This window comes from Cottoperca gobio, chromosome 24, assembly GCF_900634415.1.
Source record: "Cottoperca gobio chromosome 24, fCotGob3.1, whole genome shotgun sequence".
Classification (NCBI taxonomy): domain Eukaryota; kingdom Metazoa; phylum Chordata; class Actinopteri; order Perciformes; family Bovichtidae; genus Cottoperca; species Cottoperca gobio.
This window is the reverse complement of record NC_041378.1, coordinates 5,995,185-6,014,801: the sequence shown is the minus strand read 5'-3', so window position 1 is coordinate 6,014,801 and position 19,617 is coordinate 5,995,185. Positions and strand designations below refer to the sequence as shown.

Below are 19,617 nucleotides of genomic sequence, written 5' to 3'. Positions count from 1 at the left end.
TAATACCATTATGACCAATTGTAAGAATTGCTGTGGTTTTGCCACTTTATATATATCTTGTCAGTTTAAATACTGTTGGTTAATCAAAATTAGCTTGTAAATAGATATCTAGGTAGTCTATCTTAACGTAAAAATCTGTCAATTATTGGTTTGCCTGTGACTGTAATGTTCTGCCTTAAATACACATTTAGAATTGTTTTACTGTTGACAAGGTGTTGGGTATGCTCCCCTACATGTACTGCACATGTTTAAACAAAAAAAATAATTCAATGTTTTTAATGGTATTAAACCAAACGTAGTTAAATCTTAAATATAAAAAATATTCCTATTTTCACCTGTCTTATAGTTGTTGTTTTATGTAATCAGCTGTAACCTGGAGACCTGTTATTGTACAAACCACAATATAACACAAATGTCCCTTTTAATTGCACCCCTCTAATCTGCTATTAATCAAGAACAAACGACTTTCAGGTGTGAGGTTTATTGTTGCCTGTAATTACTGGTAGAAATGGCTGACTGTTCACGGGGAAGTGATGACCCCTTGTGGGATTTATCTGTCTTGATGGACTCATTGTAGTATAATTATAATGTAAATGAAAAACAAATTAGTTTTGAGTAATTGGTTTGACACATTGATTATACAGTATGTATGTATATGTATTTTATTTTGCATACTGAGTATCTTAGGGACAAAGACCTTCAGGATGAATAACATACCTATTGTATCTTGATTTATAACTACAATTAGTAGGTTTTCTTTAATCAGGTAATGTAAAGACTTGTAAGACAATACCCAATCATTCTTTCGGCATAGTTCAAATATTTATTAGCATCACAGGATCAGAGGTTGTTCATTCATACTATTATCTCTTGTCTGAACACACGTTTTAACATTTTGTTAAAGTAATCAAACAATCAGCCCTTTTAGGTCTATTTCTAAGCTCTTTGTGAAAGAACTTACATATATTTAACAAGAATACACAGTACATTCACAATCACAATAGTTGTCTATAAAATGAACATATCCCAACAAACAAAATCATTTCTTGACACTTCAAAGCTTGCAATAACATACACATGACAATACAAAAGGATCAAATCATTTGGCTTCACTACCATCACAGCTACCGAATAATCATATAAATAAAGCTTAATTTACATTCAGTTATGACGCCTTCAAAAGCTTTCACATATCAGTCACAAGTGAGACAGTGACGTCTGTCTGCTCAGCGGATGCCGAGTATCTGCCTGCTCTTGAACTGACAGGTCTTCTCCACTTCATTCAGTGTTTGAGCGCGCACATTGGCCGCCTGCAGCCTCCTTAAAATCAGCTCCTGGGACGTCGGGGCTCGGACGACAACCAGGCCGCTTGTTCTCTTTGCTCTCACCAGCAAAGTGGACCTTCTTCTTCCCGGGGGAGAGATTCTCCTCATCTGGGACCAAACAGTAAGGAGTCACTGATTAGCTTTATATCATCAGGCATCCCTTATAACAGTCTTTGCAATCCAACATGACAGCTTCAAACAGTCAGGTGTGTAAATAATTATTTATTGGTTTATAAAAACATTTACATGATTTAAAAAGTAATAAATAAACTTGATATCAGTCATCCACATTCCAAACAGAAGCATGAACCCATAAAAACATTGCTCAGTTGTAGTCTCGGTTCAGTATATCCAGAGGTCTTCGTCTTATTTCCATACCTATGTCTTTGCCATAGAATGGTGCCCGGCCCCTCAGCTGCTGGAGACGGTTGTAATCCTTCAGTAAACTCTCAGCTCTGTAAAAGAAAGGATAAAGAGTTTGCATCAATCCGTTGGTAAGATTGAGTTTGAAGAATTAGCTAAATAAAAGAAATGACAGTCATTTCTAGTACGTACCTTGTAAGCTTCTCATTTGACAGTCGCTCACGAACACAAAGCTCCTGCTCTCTTTCTGGGATGAAGGGAAATAAGACACATTTGCTTTTGGAACTTGAAGCATCCGTAAAACTATTTAATTTGCAGATAGGCATGTGAGATATAGAGATAAAGATATAGGTAGATATATTATAGTCACTGTCAAACATTCAGCTGCAACACTACCGTCACAAAACACACCTGTTCTAGTTGCACAAGTTTACCTTCAGAGACTGTATTTAAGATTTTGTGCAAAAAGGGGCGAGTTTTGTCAAACATATAAGACTTCACCCCAATTACTTTAGGAAGACTTATGTACTGTACTAAATCACAAAAGACAAGGTTGCGAGAAGCCCAGCTGCAGGTCAGCAGAGGTCGTACTGTCACACAGACAGACGTGGATCCGTGTGGCTCAAAAGGAGAGAAGAAATAAAAGTCTTACGCTCCAGCCTCTCCTCACGTTCCTTCAGCGCCTTTTCTCGGTCCCGAAGCGCCTGTTCCCTGAGTCTGAGCTCTGCGGCAGAGGCAGGTGTCGGTTCAGCCGGCTTGTTAGAGGGACAGTCGGAGTCTGCCGACCTCCTTCGGAGTCGCACCTGTGCCCTCCTCTGCTCCTCAGCAACAGCATCAGCCAACAAGCTGCTCTGGAGAATAGACTCCACAGAGGGCCTCAGATAGTCCTGACAACAAAAGAAATGACTGAACCCTACCTACATGAAAACACAAACTGACAGCTGGTAGCACAAGTAAAGTTTCTGACAAAATTATTTATTTCCAACCTTCAGGTTGAGCATTTCGCATAACAAGTCGTTGAGTTCCTTAGAGTATCGGTACGGGATTCTTCTGAACTTCCCCTCTCTGATCTTCTCTGCCAGATCTTTTTGGTTGAAAGCAGTAAACGGAGGGCTAAACAGGAGAAATGTCAGATTCACAGTTAACAAACTGCCTGTAGGGGGAATCAGCTCAAGCAGAGGGCTCAGAAAACTTACGACAATGCACAGAGTTCATACAGCAAACATCCCAGGGACCAAATATCTGATTTCTCGTTGTATGACATCCGGTCAATTTGTTCCTGAAAGAAAAAATGACAAATAGTGGCGGATTAGGCTACAACCAGGAGAGTCAAGAGATCAGGTTAAATGTTCCAAAAAAAAAAAAGGTAGTTTGGGAAGAAAGACAACAGGAACAACTCACTGGAGACATGTAGTAAGGTGTCCCGACAAATGTCTTTGCAAAACTGGTGTCGTGGTTCAGGATCCTCGCGAGGCCAAAGTCTCCGAGCTTCACATCCTGTCTGATGTCGAGGAAGATGTTGGCTGGTTTCAGGTCTCGATGAAGAACCGTTGCCCTGCCATCGCTGCGTCTGTGGCACTCCTTCAGGGCTAACGTGAGCTGCGCCATGACTCGCAGGACGAACTTCTCCTCCAAATAACGCCTGCCGTGGTAAAACAAACTTGACTGAGCAGATACTGCCAGGACGCACAGATGTTGAGTGGAGAGAAACATAACATACATTTAACAGTCAACCTACCTTTCCTTGGTGCACCGGGTGATGAGGCTGGAGAGGTCCCCACTCTCGCAGTACTCCATGACAATATACAGCGTGGCGTTAGTCCGGTCTATGATGCGGTCGTAGTACCTCACTATGTTTGGGTGCTTGAGCTCCCTGAGGAGGTTCACCTCTGACACCAGCATCTGCTTTTCACCCTCCGCCATGGTGCCATAGTCCAGCTCCTTCCACACAAGGATCTACCAAACAAGTAGTTTAATAAATCTGGATAGAGCTTAAAAATGGTGATGAATTCATACATAAATTTATGATCTATGGTAATGAATGACAATTACAAGATTAGACTAAATAATACATTTATGTGTAAATGGAGCACAAGAAGAGTCAGCATACAGACTCATTGAAGTCAGTTACATAACAATAATTATCTAAAAGTCAGCTACTCCATAGGCTACATGTCATAGCACACAAAGTAAGGTTGTAGCAGCAAAACTCCTGAGCACACTGAATTGAGCAATATTTTATTGCTTACAAGTATATATTTTATTGTGTTATTTCTTGTTTCAAAAGTTACAGTCTTCAGCAGTTACATTTGTACTTGTCAAACACAGAAGTAATTCATTTCAATTCACCAAAGCTGAAGGTGCCATGTTAAAGTGATCTTTTCAGCTGTAAATGGCAGTATTACATTTAGGTGTGTCGATCTCAGAGGCTTACTTGGACACCTGAATGAGAGCATGTCGCCATAATATAATTAACTAATTAAATTAATTACACCTGCGCTTGGTTTCTGCTGAAAAACAGGTTTGACCTTCCTCACGAGTTTTATTTGTTAGTTTTGCTAAATATACCAACGTCCATCCAGTTATGATTCATCATTTTATACAGGAACACCTATAACCCTTCAAATCCTTCAACTTTAAGTGTCAAAAGAACACCTGATTATTCTCATTCATATTTCTGTTACTGGACGGACATTGACTTCCTGAACCATACCACACAATAAGTGGTGTTCACCCTCGGTGGTTCAGTGTTTAGATCAACAGAAACTAACGTTAATATACGTTAACGTTTTAAAGAGTAACAATAACAAACGGTCGGCAACCTGTACGGGGGGGGGTACAGGTTGACGTTACGTTAGCTAAACTACGTTACGTTAGCTAAACTACGTTACAGGTGTGCAGTGGACAAAATGTTTGAACGTTACTCACTTTCCCATCAGACTTCCTTCTGATTTTCTGGCATTTTCCATATGAACCTGTGCCTATAGTGAACAACACCTCGTAATCCTCAACACGGGACGGCATTTTATCTAACGTTTAAAAGTTACCTGACTTTTAAACCAACGTTAGGATAGACTCGACTGTAGTTAAACATAAAGTTAAATCAGGAACTTCCGAATTAGTCTAACTTTACTCTTGTTCTGGGGAAATCTTTGTTCCCGATAAATAAGCTTAAATGTTTGGCTTTTCGTCGTCCACTCGTGTGTATTGCAGTTAACAAAACAGGAAGCGTTTGCTCTCGGTTTAAATCGGTGCCCAAATCCTCAATCGTGATTGGTCTGCGCTCTCCACTCTCTTAGCTCTGATTGGCCAAGGGAAAGATACAAGTTGTGAGGTTGCTAAGCGCCTGAAACCCGCGAGAGTAGAGCGGGCAGATGACACGTGCTCAACTCACCAAAGGGTGGCGCCAAAAACTCACAGTCAGGTCAAAGCAAAGACATGTTACAGTAAATAGAGTTAGGATCATTCAAGTATTTAAGAAAATTGAAGATAGTTTGATAAAAACAAGAACATTACGGAGGATTTTCCATTTTATTTTCAATAGATTTCTCAAGGTCTCATTGGAATTTGTTTTTGTTTTGTCTAATTGTGTTTATATTATAGTTGTGCTGTTAAGGAACCACTTGAAAACAAGATGGTACATCTATCAATCTATTAGACTTAATATTGATTAATGATGGCTCAAGCCTGATCACTCTCAAAGCACAATTTACTTTATGCTACTATATGAGGTGCTTCCTGATTGTATATGTTTTTTCTATAATCACACGGTCTTAGCCCCCTTTTTTGAATTTTATACATCGCTTCAATTTGTTTGCCTCAAAGTACTCTATTCAGTCCTTAAAAACTACAATTCCCAACAGGTGGAGTTTCCACCACTAGGGTGTGTACAGGTGTGCTGCATTCTGCCAACAATTAGAATAGGATTGGTTATTATTACCTTCCTGTCCATTGTTGAATGTATGCTCTGATGAATATCACCTCAAAAACGTGACATGGTGAAACACTGCACTTGTCATCCTGAAGGGTTTGGCCTTTTGGTGGTTTCACAGGGATTACATTTGATCTATAATATGTCTAAATTACATTTTCATAAGGATCATATAGTTGAGACATACTGAGATCAAACTGAATCCATCTGGTTATTGGCTGTAGTATAATCATGCACATATTTACTACATTTCTGATTGCCTTAACCCAAAAAAGTAAAGTGGCTTTAGTTTAAGTATGCATAATCAAAGCATGACTACATGAAATTCTACATGTGACAGATACACTATTTCTTTTTTCTATTACTTGAGATAAATGCAGTTTTCTGTCAGTAACGTCTCTCTCAGTGGGGAAGCCTCAGTAACAGTTGTGTTCAAATTATCATCTCAGTCTTCTTCCTGCTCTCTGCTGCCAGTACCACACACTGAGACCACTCACACCACCAAGAGAGAGAGAGAGCCTGAGCCGGTCTGTCGGTCTGCCTCTGCAAAGGTCACTCCTACAAAGAGCTGGAGGAGTTTGGACATCAGCCAGGAATGGGAGGGGGAAGGGGCTAGAGCAGAAAACTGACAGCTAAAAACAACAGAGACAGTCAGCTGCCCCTGTTAAAGGCCAGGACTTGAGAGGGAGCGACAGACAGCTACATCACACGATAACCTCTTCACCCCCACGAGGGTGACTGTGATGCTGTAATGTTACAGGAGGCTTATGGTACTCATGTCATCTCTGACTGTTGTTCTTTTGGGTGCAGTTTCAGTCAAAAACCCTCAAGACAAGACAACACACATAAAGACATAAGTGACATACGCTTTTTTAATCACACTCACCTAGGTGCTTTCTCTTCTTTTCAGAGCCCAGATAATGATTAAGCCAGGTTCTCATTTGTCTTTCAGCCAAGGACCCCTTAAGAGACAGAGGATATACCGGGGACACCCTCATGTGTTGGAATATATGAACACCACAAACGATGATCTATTCATCTCCATTGAATTGGGGTGGAGGCAGAAATCTCTAAGACTGAAATTAAAAATATCTGCATGACACCACTAGAGGAATTTGTTTTTGTGATCTGGATGAATTGAATCTTGAACCCACTTTGCTGTTATTGATTTTAAAGTTTAATTTTACATCAAAATTCATGCATTTCTTCACTGTTGCTCTCCTGGTAACACATCATGTTGACTTTATGGGCTGTGTTGAGTAGTATTTGCATGAGGAAACATGTGATCCTTACAACACCGAGGGTCCGACCTGCCGTCATCATGACAGCAGGAGAGACTCTGTGACGCCGGCGGCTGCTGCAGTGACATTCAGCCCTCCGCTCCTCTCCACAGCTGGATGTTTTAGTGCTTGCTGACTCAAGGGACGCTGCCACCATAATTCACCGCGGCAATCGCGAGGAAGCAAACATCAAAGTGTGACATTGAAGACCTTGGGGACCAGTACCAGTGAAATAGTTCATTGCAGGTGTCCGAGTATGAACACTGGTGCTTCTGTGGAGGACACAAAAGTTCTTCTGGAGATGAATTTCTCTGTGTAATGTGGGTGACCTTAGGAGGTGCTGTACTGAAGAATAGGAGCCTCCACGCATGGTGATGTTACTCCTTCTCCATGTGGACACCATGCTGAGCAACACCCACCGTGGACCCACCTGACTGTTTGCCTTTTGGTTGGTGAAGCTTTGTGCATATTATTTAATCCCATTTTCCAGCTCACTTCCCGCTGTTTTCACCCTCAGCTGCCATTGGCCGCCTAAAGCTTGTAGCTTGTCTACTATGGAAATGTAGGCGATGGCTGATGTTATGCGACTCCACCATCTCATGACATTCAGGCCGGTGAGGGGGGGCAGGGGCCGCGATTCCAGTCGTGGAAAGTAGTAATATTACTGTATTTAAAGAAATTGTCAGATATTGTGGGGAATATTCTCATTCGCTTTCTTGCCGACAGTTATCGATACCACCCTCATGTCTGTAGGATAAATATGAAGCTGAGGCCAGGCAGCTAGTTAGCTTAGCTTAGCGTAAAGACTGGAAACAGGGGGAAACAGCTAGCCTAGCTTTGTTCGGCTGATTGGAGAAACATTCCAGTCACAAAACCAAGGAGGTGCAGAAGTCTAGTTTTCTAGAAGTCAAACGGAAAGGGTATCATGGAATCCAATAACGCCAAAAATAAACTGCCTACCCCAGCTTTAACTATATCACTATGTGAAAATATATCCAATAATATACTGTATACAAGTAAGTACATTTAGCTGATAATACTGTATTTTTTAGCCTATACCTGTACTTTTATGTTGAGGTTTTACCACCTTTACTGAATACGACTTCGAGAACTTCATTGTAACCTCTTTATTTCAATGACTTCGCACTTCGTCCAACATCTAACCACACCTCCACCTTTATCTTTTCTCCACACAGATGTGCAGTAGGTTTGTTTAACACAGTTCAACACTGATCATCTCTTTTGGTTGATGCAGCAGTGCAAGGAAGGAGATCTCTGCAGTCTTTTGCTGAGAGTTCACACCGACACCAGCCCACTGCCAGGAGAGACCGGACATCACAGCTGAAATCAGAGCTCTGTAATATAAACCGTCCAACAGCTGGTGACTGACACCACAGTTGAACAATGGGCTGAGCAAACACATGCTTTAGTTACCTGGAGACCATCCTCAGCCGGTAACTCCGTGAGGAGAAAATGTGAAAGTTGACTTTTGAGTTTGATGATTAGATGACTCATCAGTTACAAAAGATTATTTTCCCTTTGTCATTTCTACAGGCCCTTTGGGTTTCCTGCATACTGTTGAAGAATTAAATAGTTTGACATTTAGGGAATTTAGGGAACATGCTTATTGGTCTTTTTTACATACATAAATGCACAATTACAAAAATTAACACCAGTTTCACTGGATTTTTATGTGAATTTCAAGAATATATGTTTATATATATAAAAATATATATATTTAAAAATATTTATATATATAAATATATATATTTATATATATATATATTTATATATAAACATATATATATTTTTATATATATAAATATAAAAAAATAAATATATGTATATATATAAATATTAAAATATATATATATTTATATAAACATATATATTTTTATATTTATATAAATATATATATAAAAATATATGTTTATATAAATACATATATAAATGTTTATATAAATACATATATAAACATATATATATAAATAAATATATGTTTATATAAATACATATATAAATACATATATATAAACATATATAAATAAATATATTATATAAAAAAGGCAAATAGGCATAGTTCCCAAAATGTCAAACTAATCCTCTTCATTTTCTATGACCAATGCGTTCATAAATGAAAACCTGTGACTACAGAGGAACTGAAAAGCAAAGGAATAATATTACATGTCAACATTTACTGTGATACAACACTATTAATGTTAAGTGCATAAAACATGTTAAAAGAAAAGCATTACACTGTTAGGATCTTTATGATGTTTTATTCCAGCACAAGTCTTTTGTGTTGTAAAATGGCTGTGTAGCTAGGAATTAAAGGAGAAGTACAAAATGGAAAATTACAGACAGCTCTAGTATAATTTGTTTAAATCCCTATTGTGTTTATTTCCTAAAACCACATCTAGGAAAACATTATTTCCCTGCCTTCTTTGGAAAAATGGTCAGATAAAAAAAAAAAAAAATTAAATTAAATAAAAAGGTGAAAAAGAAAGAAAGATGACGCTTCATTTCCAGTCACTCTCACGATGGAGGGGAATCTGAAAGGGCCGCGGGATGAATCACATTAACAGCCTGATTTGAAATGTTTTACCTACCCAGTCAGGTAGCCCTTTTTTTTTTTGCATTTCACACACAGTTTCTACCAACAGTGGCACACAGGGAGGGCAGTAAACTAAAATGCACCTTTTATGCATTAGATTTTGACAATGATAATTGCTGCTCCTCTATAATTTTCCTAATTAAAGCAGACTAAGCAAATTACGTATAATCAACCTCAAAACACAAGTACATTCGAGAGAGAGAGAGAACAGCTGCATCATTGCAGGGCCCTGCCAGAGTTTCCCTCGCAAGTGAAGAGTGATCCCTTCCTCACAGGCCCAGTTCTATCTTGAACCTGTGAAAGCATCTTTATAACAAATGTTTGTCAAGAGGGAGTGTGAGGAAACAGCATTATTTGGGATTGTGGTCCACCTGGACATCAGGTAAGGCTCGACAGTCGAGGTTTTTCCACTAAATCCTGATGAGTTATAATGTACAATGGTACAAATTTTGAAACTGGGCCCATGTGTCGCCGTGCACACGGACGTACAGTAGCTCTAATGTCTTGAAGCACACAACAACTTCCTGGTCAGGAAGTCAAATCAAAAATAAAAACAGGGTTAACACTGAGAAATGAAGGGAAAAATCCTCGCTTTCTTTTTCTTTTCTTTTTTTGAAACATTCATGATATTTTATAACTAAAATTCTTCTGAAATTATCACGGACCAAAAAGAGAACAGAAACGCTGCCGTCATTTCCAACAATTAAAACTCTTCCTCAGCTTTGTTATGTACAAGATTTAAACATACCATGACATGAGGACGACAGTTTCATGTAATTTAAAAATAAAAATAAAATTTGACCACTCGTGGTGAAATTGCCGCCACACTCTGACGTCACAGAGCAACACGACATGAATCATATATATCAAAAATGGGGGGAAAAGACAACCACACACACTCACTTAGGCAGGTTATGCTGTAAATTTACAGTAATGACACCTATAGTTCTGTAAGCCAAAATGTCTATTTTAGAATGCTGAACATTAGGGTAGCTTTCTATAAAAATCATATTTTTTCCCAAGTCTTTTCCCCACCCAACGACACTAAGCATATGGCTTAAATATTTGTAAAACTATGTAGACCAATGGGGGAATAAGAGTCTCTGCCTTCTCAGTCTGGCTTGCTGAGATGATCCTTCGAGACAGACGTCTACTCTGCTGTGTGTAGCTGCACATGGCTGTGTGTGCACGTGTTTGTGTGTGTATGCATGTCGGAGAGCAGAGGGCGAAAAGGGGAATCCACAAAGAGGGAGTTATTTTTGAGTTGATCAGACTGCAATTCTTGCCCTGCGTGCCACCACTGTTTTTCTTACTCTTAAAAAAAAAAAAAAAAAAAAAAAAGAGCAGCACTACGGCACCGTCTCCTCTTCCTCCCTTCAACATCTGACACAGAAACGATCCTTAAAACCAGCGCCGCATCATAGCCTCCATCCCTGTTAGGCTCTCAGCAGGGCTGCCAGTGTAAACATGATCCCCCCTTTCTCAGTGAGCTCAGAATACTGCCTCGACAGACAGGCGGACACAAAAAAAAAAGTCAACAAAAAAGACATCAACAACAAATACAATGGCCGTTGTTGTGGAGATATGCAGGTTAAGGGAAGAACAACAAAAAGAAATTAAAAACATCGACAGCTACCACGCAGGAATATTTCCTGGGACAGGGAGCAGTTAGGGCAGTATGGATCCTTAGTGCAATGAAGGCCAGAGGAGCAGCGGGCTGCGCAGCCTCAACGTCCATACAGCCGCTCGCTCTGGAAGGTGTGGCCAGCCAGCTAGTCAGCGGGCTGAAAGAGAGGTCCAGTGGGCTTCATCAACTCTCGCCAGGAAGAAGAACAAGGGCAGACATTATGCTTCTAGTCACATATATTCACTCACACACGCGTCCATACGTACTTTATACTCTGTAAAACTACTACGGCTAAAGCCTAGGAGGGGAAGAGAGAGAGTCCGGTCCAGAGCGTCCTCTGGACGAGTCCTGAGCCTCATTTTCATTCACTTTGAATAAAAAGTTATGTCAGTGTGAGCGTCTACGTGTATGAGGACGTGTAAACATCAAAATGTGAGTCGTGACGAGTGCGAGAGATTATTCTGCGAGGCCGTTGGAGCGAGTGTGTGGTGTTGAGAGTTGTGTGCAAGTTAACTATGCCTGTGACCAGTTCCTTATTGTATTGGTATCTGTATTCTGTGTGTTTGTGTTCTTCATATGTTTTTTGTTTTCCTGTTAAGTCTCTCTCCACTGTTGTAAATGTACATTCATCCATCGTAGGGGGCAAGTATGACGCTGGGCCACACACCAACTGATCCTGAGGCTTTTCCAGTGGTCCAACAAAGACTCTCGCCTCATCAGCGCACTCAAAATAAACAGCAGTAGAGGTACTGGAGGACGCTGTACCACATGTAGGCCGAAGCGAAAGCAAACAGCTGGATAGCGCCCAGCCACACGGGGTCGAGGATCATCGGCCGGGAAACTGCCTCCTTCTGTCCGTCTTGAGAGGGGAATGATCCTGTGGAGGAAGACGAGTCACAGTGTTACTCGCAAGTATGTTTCTTCAGATTTAAACCAAGATGTTGTGATTTTAAAGTCGAACTGAAATTAAAATCTTTTGTTTTGAGAAACGAGTATGCATGTCCTTGGTGTTTGTTCATGAATGCAAGTTTTATTTATTTCACCTAGTGTCTAAGCGATATGATCGTGGCATTATTCCCAGAGTCACGTGTGAAGACTGAGATTTACAGGACTACTTGTTGCTGTGAGTTTTGACAGGCTAACGCGAGGTAGTACCTGTCTTTTGTATAACGTGTGACGAACACAGGAGTCAGTGCGTTAGCATGCACATTAATAACCATGTTACAGGCAGCTTCCTCCATAAGGCTGATTCATTATGCGACAAGAAACCTGGTTTCCATAATCGGGGTTATAATGATCTGGTTTTCCTGGAGAAAGATGATTTCTTGGCCATGCATGCAGGAAATCCTAGAAAAGTACGCTCATGCAAGATTTCATACGGGGAGGTATCACTGTGCCTAAAACTGAAACTAACAAAAATGTTGCCTATACAAGTTTAAATGTCAGTTGTACTGCGTGACTCAGCAGGCGATTCAATTACATGAACTGTCAAGAGTTTCCAAAATTAGCAAGCTGGTCTAACTAGAGACCATCTTGTGATGGGATCACACCAGCTGCGACGCTAAATCGAGCCGGGGGCGTTTATTCCCCACTCCCTACTGCCTTACTTCCGGCGCCCTCGCTCGAACCACACCCTTCTTCGAACTCAGCCTCCATTTTGATCTCAACTAAACAGCTATCTTGCACGGTTGCTTCGCTTTCGCGGTGACAAAATCTGTCCACAGACGGACACATGACCACCTGGCAAAGTACCGAAAACCTCCTCTGGAGTCGTTTGCGCTACAGCAGGCGTCTCCAGGAGCCCTCTTTGTGCTAATGACGCACACATAGACTCACAATGGGTTTAAAACGATACCAGCCTCCCGCTCGCAGCCGGTAACTAGCTTCCACTTTCTGAGTTAAATACAAAGTCAGCAGCACGACGGATCCTAAATGTGGAATGTGGTAATTGGAGAGGTGTTTGGTACCGACGCTGTTCGCAGGATGCACAGTCTGATGTGTTTCAGTCGGTGCTGCACCGCGGAAGTTGACAGTGTGTTTCCTAGCAACAGCAGCCCTGAAATGTCAGTCAACCGTTGCCATGGGAAACGCCCACTCAGAGGGTTGAAGCTCGAACAAATATGTTTTTATCAAATACATTTTCTCGCCTCTTTTGAAAAATAGAAAACACAGCTGCAGTGTGAATGTATTGTGTTTATAGTCACACAAAAATGAGGAGAATTCAAGTTTCAGCTCGACTTTAACAAACGGACGGATGGAGAGACGGACCTGTGTCGTAGAATTGGGTCAGCAACTCTTCTTTCTCCACAAACCTCTGATACAGCCAGTCAGTCAGGGCCTTTGCCTCCACAGGAACCTCTTTTATTGGGTACATCCTGCAGGAAAAAGCGGAGACAAGGAGAGAGATGAAACACAAAAAAAGGATTAGTGAAGTCTCACTCAGCACAAACTGTCTGCATTGATCCGTTGTGGAAGCTGCAGACCTGTGGTCCTTTAGCAGAGCAGTCTATTCTAAACTGGAATCTATTACAGCCGGCTGTGTGTTTGCCGTAGCTTCAGCTGGTTTTGGGGATTCATTAGCCGGCCGCCTCATCAGAGTGAGACAGAAGTGCTGAGGGGAGCCTGTCAGGAGACGGACAAGTCATGAAGCTCCACAAAATGGTTTGGTAACAAGTGTGTGGGAAGAAAAAGTAAAAACTGAAAATAAAAAATCTGTTTTGCCACCAAGAGACGGAGAAGCAGCATTATTCAACTCTGCCAACCGTAGAACATATTTGTACTCAGTGTGGGGTACAGCGAGGCTTCAGCTGCAAATAATCATTTAATTATCAATTCATCTCGTGTTAAAGTTTGAAGATCAATCGATTCGCAAACCTGCTCCTCACAAGAGCCTCTGCTGACTTCTTTAAATTGTTTTGTTTGATAAATGTGGTTTAACAAAGTGAAAATGAGGTGAAACAAAAATCCTTTAAATCCTGTTCATCCCCTTTTAAAATAATTTAGGAAAGATATTGTGGAGAAGACGCTATAGAGCCTCTGCAGCAACAGAGAACATTTACAAAAAGTATTTCTTAAAGAAATGCAATAACTTTGCTAAATTCACAAACACCAATCACACAGGCTGCACGTCTGTACTGTGCATGTTTTACTTTTTATTTAATATTGATTCACTATTATGTGTTTTAACAAACATGTGAAACCAAAGACAAGTTAACAATAAAGATGTTTTATATGGAAAAACCTTTACCTTTACCTTTTAATGCATTAAAATTAAAGACTGTATTTGCTAGAAAATATTCTGGTTGTTATATTATATGCTTTCTCTGTTTACTAGGATAAGAGTAATGATATATTTTTTTATATCTTTATAAGTTTAACATTTATTTTTCTTGTAACTAAAGTAGGATAATAATGGTATACACTGATAAAGACAATATAACCAAAAACATTTGATGAATAAAAGTATAGATATCTTAAAGCTCACACTAATCTGCATCTCGCTCGCTTTGAATTATCCAACAAACAGTCAAAAATATTCACTTTACGATCGTAGAAGATGACAGAAACAAGCAAATCTTGACATTTGAGGAGTGGAAACCAGAGAATTGTTGCCATATTTGCTTACAAATCTACTTGGTTGATTGACAGGAAAGCGATTGACAACTAAGTGTTTCATCTCTATTCATTAGCCTGACTAACATCTAGTTGTCAACCTCCACCAGCTCTTTATTTATTCATATTAACCCATCTCCGGCTGGCAAAAAGCATCACACATGACAACACAATGGCTGGTTGACATTGTGGAAACAATGAAGGGTCACTTTTAAAAGCCACGATGAGTGCTGATGAAGTCTCTAACCAGAAGGGGTCCCCAGTAGGCTGCACTCCCACACAGAGCAGCTCCTGGCCACCTTCAAACAGAGGTTACAGTCTCCTCCCTCTGCACTCAACATCTCCGACTAGATAATGTCCTCGGTAAAAGTACAACTGTGCTTCTGTGAGAGGGAAGTAATACGCGATACAGTATTGATTCCTGAAGTCATCAATGTATTAAAAAGCAAACTCAGCTAAAAGGTAACAGCTCTGTCAGGATGAGGTCAGGATGAGGTCAGGTGGTTTAAATCCAGTTAAAGAACATGGACATATGAACAGATGACCACATGAGGCATCATACCCTTAACTAAAATATCAGTATTGTGATAAACAATATAAATAAGTTGTTAAATGAGGCTTTTATTTTGATAATTAGCGGCCTGAACTTGAGCTGAAATGAAGATTATTAGCAACTAATGTTCATCGATGAAACAGTTTTCGATTTCAGCTTCTAAATTATGAGGATTTAGTGCTTTTCTTTTCTTTTCTTTGCGATTGTATCTTTGTATTTTTGAACAGATCAGATGAAAAAAATAATCAGCAGGTTAATTGATAATTAAAAAAGAAATTGCAGCCTTCATTTTCACGATCCGCATAATAAAAAGATAAATATAGTGATAATACAAAAATATTCTAAAGTGGTGACCACATGACCAATATCCATGATGAACTGATGTAAAAGAAATATAACCCTTTGGTAAAAAAAATAAATGTTTTCGCTTGAATTGAGCCGGATTAAAAAGGGATTTACATGCAACAATATTTAGTCTCATATTTTGAATTACATTTGAGTAAAAAGCATCCGTCAGCGCAGACACCAGTGCAGTAAAAACTCTTAGAACTGAAGCAGTCTGCATGACCGAGTCAGGAAGAGGCTCGTCCTGCCTGCTGCGGCTGTTGCTCTGTGGCACGCTCCTGTTTAAGTGGAGAAACGTTTACGTCCCTAGGAGGCATCACAAGCTCCTGTCAAATGCAACATAAAACTGACTAAAATCCACCAGTTTCATCTCTTTTAAATGTTTTAGTGGCTTCCAAAAAAACTGGAGCTAAGCTGCTGCGGCCACCTGGTCGGGTGATTAGAGGTTAAAGCGAGAGGCCTCACGCCGCTTCACCTACGGCGTCTGTGATATCAGGTGTCTTTCAAGTTACTGATAGCCACTCGCACTGATGGCAAATAGCGCTGTGGCCTTCTCAACTAAGGAAAGAGAAAATACATTCAGACGGAGGATGAGAATAATCACATCAATGTCCCCAAATAAAACTAGTAAAACTGATAATACGATAACATGTGGACAGGAAGTAGCAATTAAAGTATAAATCAAGGAAGTCACCACTGGAACAATACAAGCCGTGTTTTCCTGTAACTGCCGTGGCGATAGGTGGTACATTTGTTTTGGCTCCACATGAAGTTTGCATTAAAGGAATAGTTTGGCTATTTTGAAGTGGGGTTGTATGAGGTTCTTATCCTCAATCCTCGCATCGCCTGCAGTAGACGACGGAGTTACCGCACGGAAGCAAAGCAACGTGCTGCTGTGGACGGGGGGGCAGCAGCAAAAGGTATTTTAGCCACCTACAAGAAATCAATATCAGTTTAAGTGTTCACTGTATTTAAGATATTTTCAGGCTTTACCTTGGCGTCAAACAGCCGTACAAAAACACAAACTAACTAACCAACCGAGGCAGCGGTAGACCAGCAACTCCCGTTTTAAGGGAGGTAAAATGACTGCTTTTGTCAATGGAGTCTGGTGGCTTTGAAGAGAGCATAGAGAGAGGCTTCAGTTCCCCGTCGTAAAGGGCCGTCTGACGGCAAGGTAAAGCGCTGAACATATACTAAATACAACGCACACGTAAACAGTTATTGATTATTTTTTTTAGGAGGCTAAAATACATTTGGCTGCCGTCGCCGTCAACAGCAGTACATTGCGTTGCGCCTGTGCCGACGGTCATCTACTGTACATATATCTGACCTGGACAGGGAAATTGTGCATTTTTTCACAGCAGTAATTGGTGACCGTAGTGTTGTCATTAAATATAAGTAAACGAATGAATGATTAAATGTAACCCATGCACGCCAAGAGAGCGTCGTCTCACACCTGCTCCAGTTTAGGATGCCTGCCAAAAGGCCCTGTACTCTACTTTTACATGTAAACCGATAGCCGTGTCAGGCTCGGGCCACTTATCACAAGGCTTGAGCATTTAGTGACTTGGGTAGCAGGTGGCGGCCAAAACGCTTTCCTGCAGCTGAAACATTCATGAAATCAGAATCTTTTGGTGGAAGTTTACAGGATTAACTTCCTGCGGTGACATCACCCGACTCTATAATTTAGGCGGCTGCCGATCACGCTGGGCAGAAGTTTGCTTTTGTTCTTGAACAATGACTGAAACGATTAATGGATTATCTAAATAACTACCAAATATATTTTTCTTTATTTCTTTATCTGTGGCACTGATAGACCACAGCGGTTAATGTTCATCTTGTCATATTAAAATGAAGATTTATCCCACAGCGTGACGTTTCTCTTTCTCTTTCTCTGCACGGAGGGAGAAGTTTAGAATATTCTCAGCTATATGTTTCCTGATGCCGCGTTGAATGAAGAATAGAGCGCACTGCTTTGATTTTAATCACTGGAATAATTCACTTTATACAGATCTGTTTTTGTTGTGATGAATATAAGGTCGTCATCCTTTCCTTTTAAGAAGAAAACGTTTTTCAACAAAGCAAATGTATCCCACAAAAAAAGCTTAAGACTTTATTACATTACACTTGCAGAGAAGTTTAAAGGACAATAAACACATAATAAGTTAAAGCTCCCTTCAGAGCTTTGCTAAACTACACTTTGTGGCATTTGAGACTTTTATTTCTTATATTTATGAATGTTAAGTATTTGAATAACATGATCAATTCTTTCTTTTAGGTTTCAATTTGAGATTAAGTCGCCTTAATTTAGTGATGAATTAATAGCTAATAAAATGTACTTTTAATACTTTTTTTGGCATTAAAATGTAGGCGAGTAGGTCTTTGTTCAGCATGTGTGGACACGCTGGAGAGGGTGCTGCTGTTGTAACAAAGTTGAGGCTGCGGCAAACGTCAACCCCCCTGTACAGTGGAAACTTCATATTATGCTGAGAAAAAAAAGAAACGAGAGTATGGTGGTATTTGTTGTGACGAGCGACGCAGTGGCACATGTAAGTGGTGATGGTGAGGAACTGGTGGTGGTGTGTTGGCGCGGTGCCACCGCAGCGCTCTCATTTCCACCCTAACCCACTTGGCAGCGGCCTGCATGTTAACCTGACACTCTGGCGGACAGACAGACAGCTGCAGCTTCTTCTGCCAATAAGCCTAAACATCAGACTTTTACTGCACGTGTGTATCTGCGCTACACGATGAACAGGACCCATGTGTTTATTCATTAGAAGAAAAGACACATTCAGGTTATAAACAGTGCAGCTTTTTATCCTCCATGTTTTACGGCCTTGTTTGAACCGTTTTGTGTCTGTAAAACTCTTCTTCTTGAGATATTGTTTCCCCTTGTAACTTATATGGGAAGACAATTAATTGTTGGCTCTTGCTGGAGAAGTCCGTCTACGGGACAAGGCTCTTTGGAGGGTAGCTGCCAGTCATTGTTTGGGGACTCTACACAGCTCTAAATCTCTCGTGCTAAGAAATCTTTTTGAAGCAAAGCGGTGACGTGGGACGCCCGTTATCAGTGTTGCAAATGGTGAATATTGAGATTAGCGGCCAGTGTGGGTTGGAGAGTCTCCTGTGCTGCGCCCCGTCTCCTTCCGGTTAAGATAAGAGTCCTCATCTATGAGCGATGAAGCTCCAAATCCCAAACTGCTGCCTTCGGGTTCTTTCTCTCGATCCTCCTGTGGCGTGAGGGTCAGTTTTACCGATTAAACAAAGAATAGGTAAAAGTGGGATAAAGCATACATAAGGGTTTGTTTTAATTTGTGCTAAACCGGATCAATAATGCTGGCGTTTCTTTGTGTAACTTTACTTCTAAAGGGAAAGACGCTTGCTTTGCAGAATGCTACACTTTTATCTGCAATCAGAGAAACGTTGAGGGACGGTGGAAGTCCACTCGTTAATTGCTCAATTTAGTCTTTTATCTGCTTCCTCTCGGAACTCTTCACCGACAGATGAGGACTGTTCACATAACTTACTCACACTACTGAGATTCAAAAGCTTTGTGCCTTTATGAGAAGGAGTTGAGAGGAGAAGGAGGAGACGACCTGTGACCAACAGATCACCGAGTGGTTAACAGACCAACCGTCTCTTCTCTGGACAAATGTACATATCATATGCTGGTTCCAGAAACTATTTCTTTGAAGAACTTAACCTGTGTGTGCAGGTTATCAGCGGCTCACTGATGTCTGCGTGAAGCCCTGAATTAGAAGCGTTTGGAGGAAAACCTAAAGTTTACTTTCGGAGAGTAAAGACCAGCAGATACGGACGACCAGCTAATCCTAAAGTAAACAACTGCTCGACGGGAAATCCCAACTCGGTCCTGGTTTGTTTGCAGTGCTGCTGTCGTCACATTATTTGGTCAATTTAAAATCACATTAACAAACTTCATAACGTTTCTAACTTATGTAGAAATGTT

At 40.5% G+C, this 19,617-nt stretch overlaps 2 protein-coding genes across 3 annotated transcripts in view; both read right to left on the bottom strand.

The window, feature by feature from the left end:
* Positions 1–800: 800 nt before the first annotated feature.
* On the bottom strand, positions 801–4,930 carry nek2 (NIMA-related kinase 2). Its single transcript, XM_029462607.1, is given in 10 exon segments — positions 801–1,352; positions 1,354–1,433; positions 1,704–1,780; positions 1,881–1,935; positions 2,341–2,575; positions 2,675–2,801; positions 2,885–2,967; positions 3,090–3,330; positions 3,427–3,644; positions 4,617–4,930. Coding segments are annotated over 10 exon segments (1,338 nt in total). The 5' UTR covers positions 4,713–4,930; the 3' UTR covers positions 801–1,226.
* A 4,228-nt stretch (positions 4,931–9,158) lies between these two features.
* Positions 9,159–19,617, bottom strand: part of lpgat1 (lysophosphatidylglycerol acyltransferase 1) — a 39,699-nt gene continuing 29,240 nt past the window's right edge. Inside the window, exons 6-7 of one of the 2 annotated variants that reach the window (XM_029425904.1) lie at positions 13,409–13,515; positions 9,159–12,017 (exon numbers count right to left, since the gene is read on the bottom strand). In XM_029425904.1, the coding sequence (XP_029281764.1) occupies positions 11,866–12,017; positions 13,409–13,515 (259 nt within the window). In that variant the 3' untranslated portion in view covers positions 9,159–11,865. The remainder of the gene's footprint in view (positions 12,018–13,408; positions 13,516–19,617) is intronic. The other variant, XM_029425903.1, reaches the window with a different exon arrangement.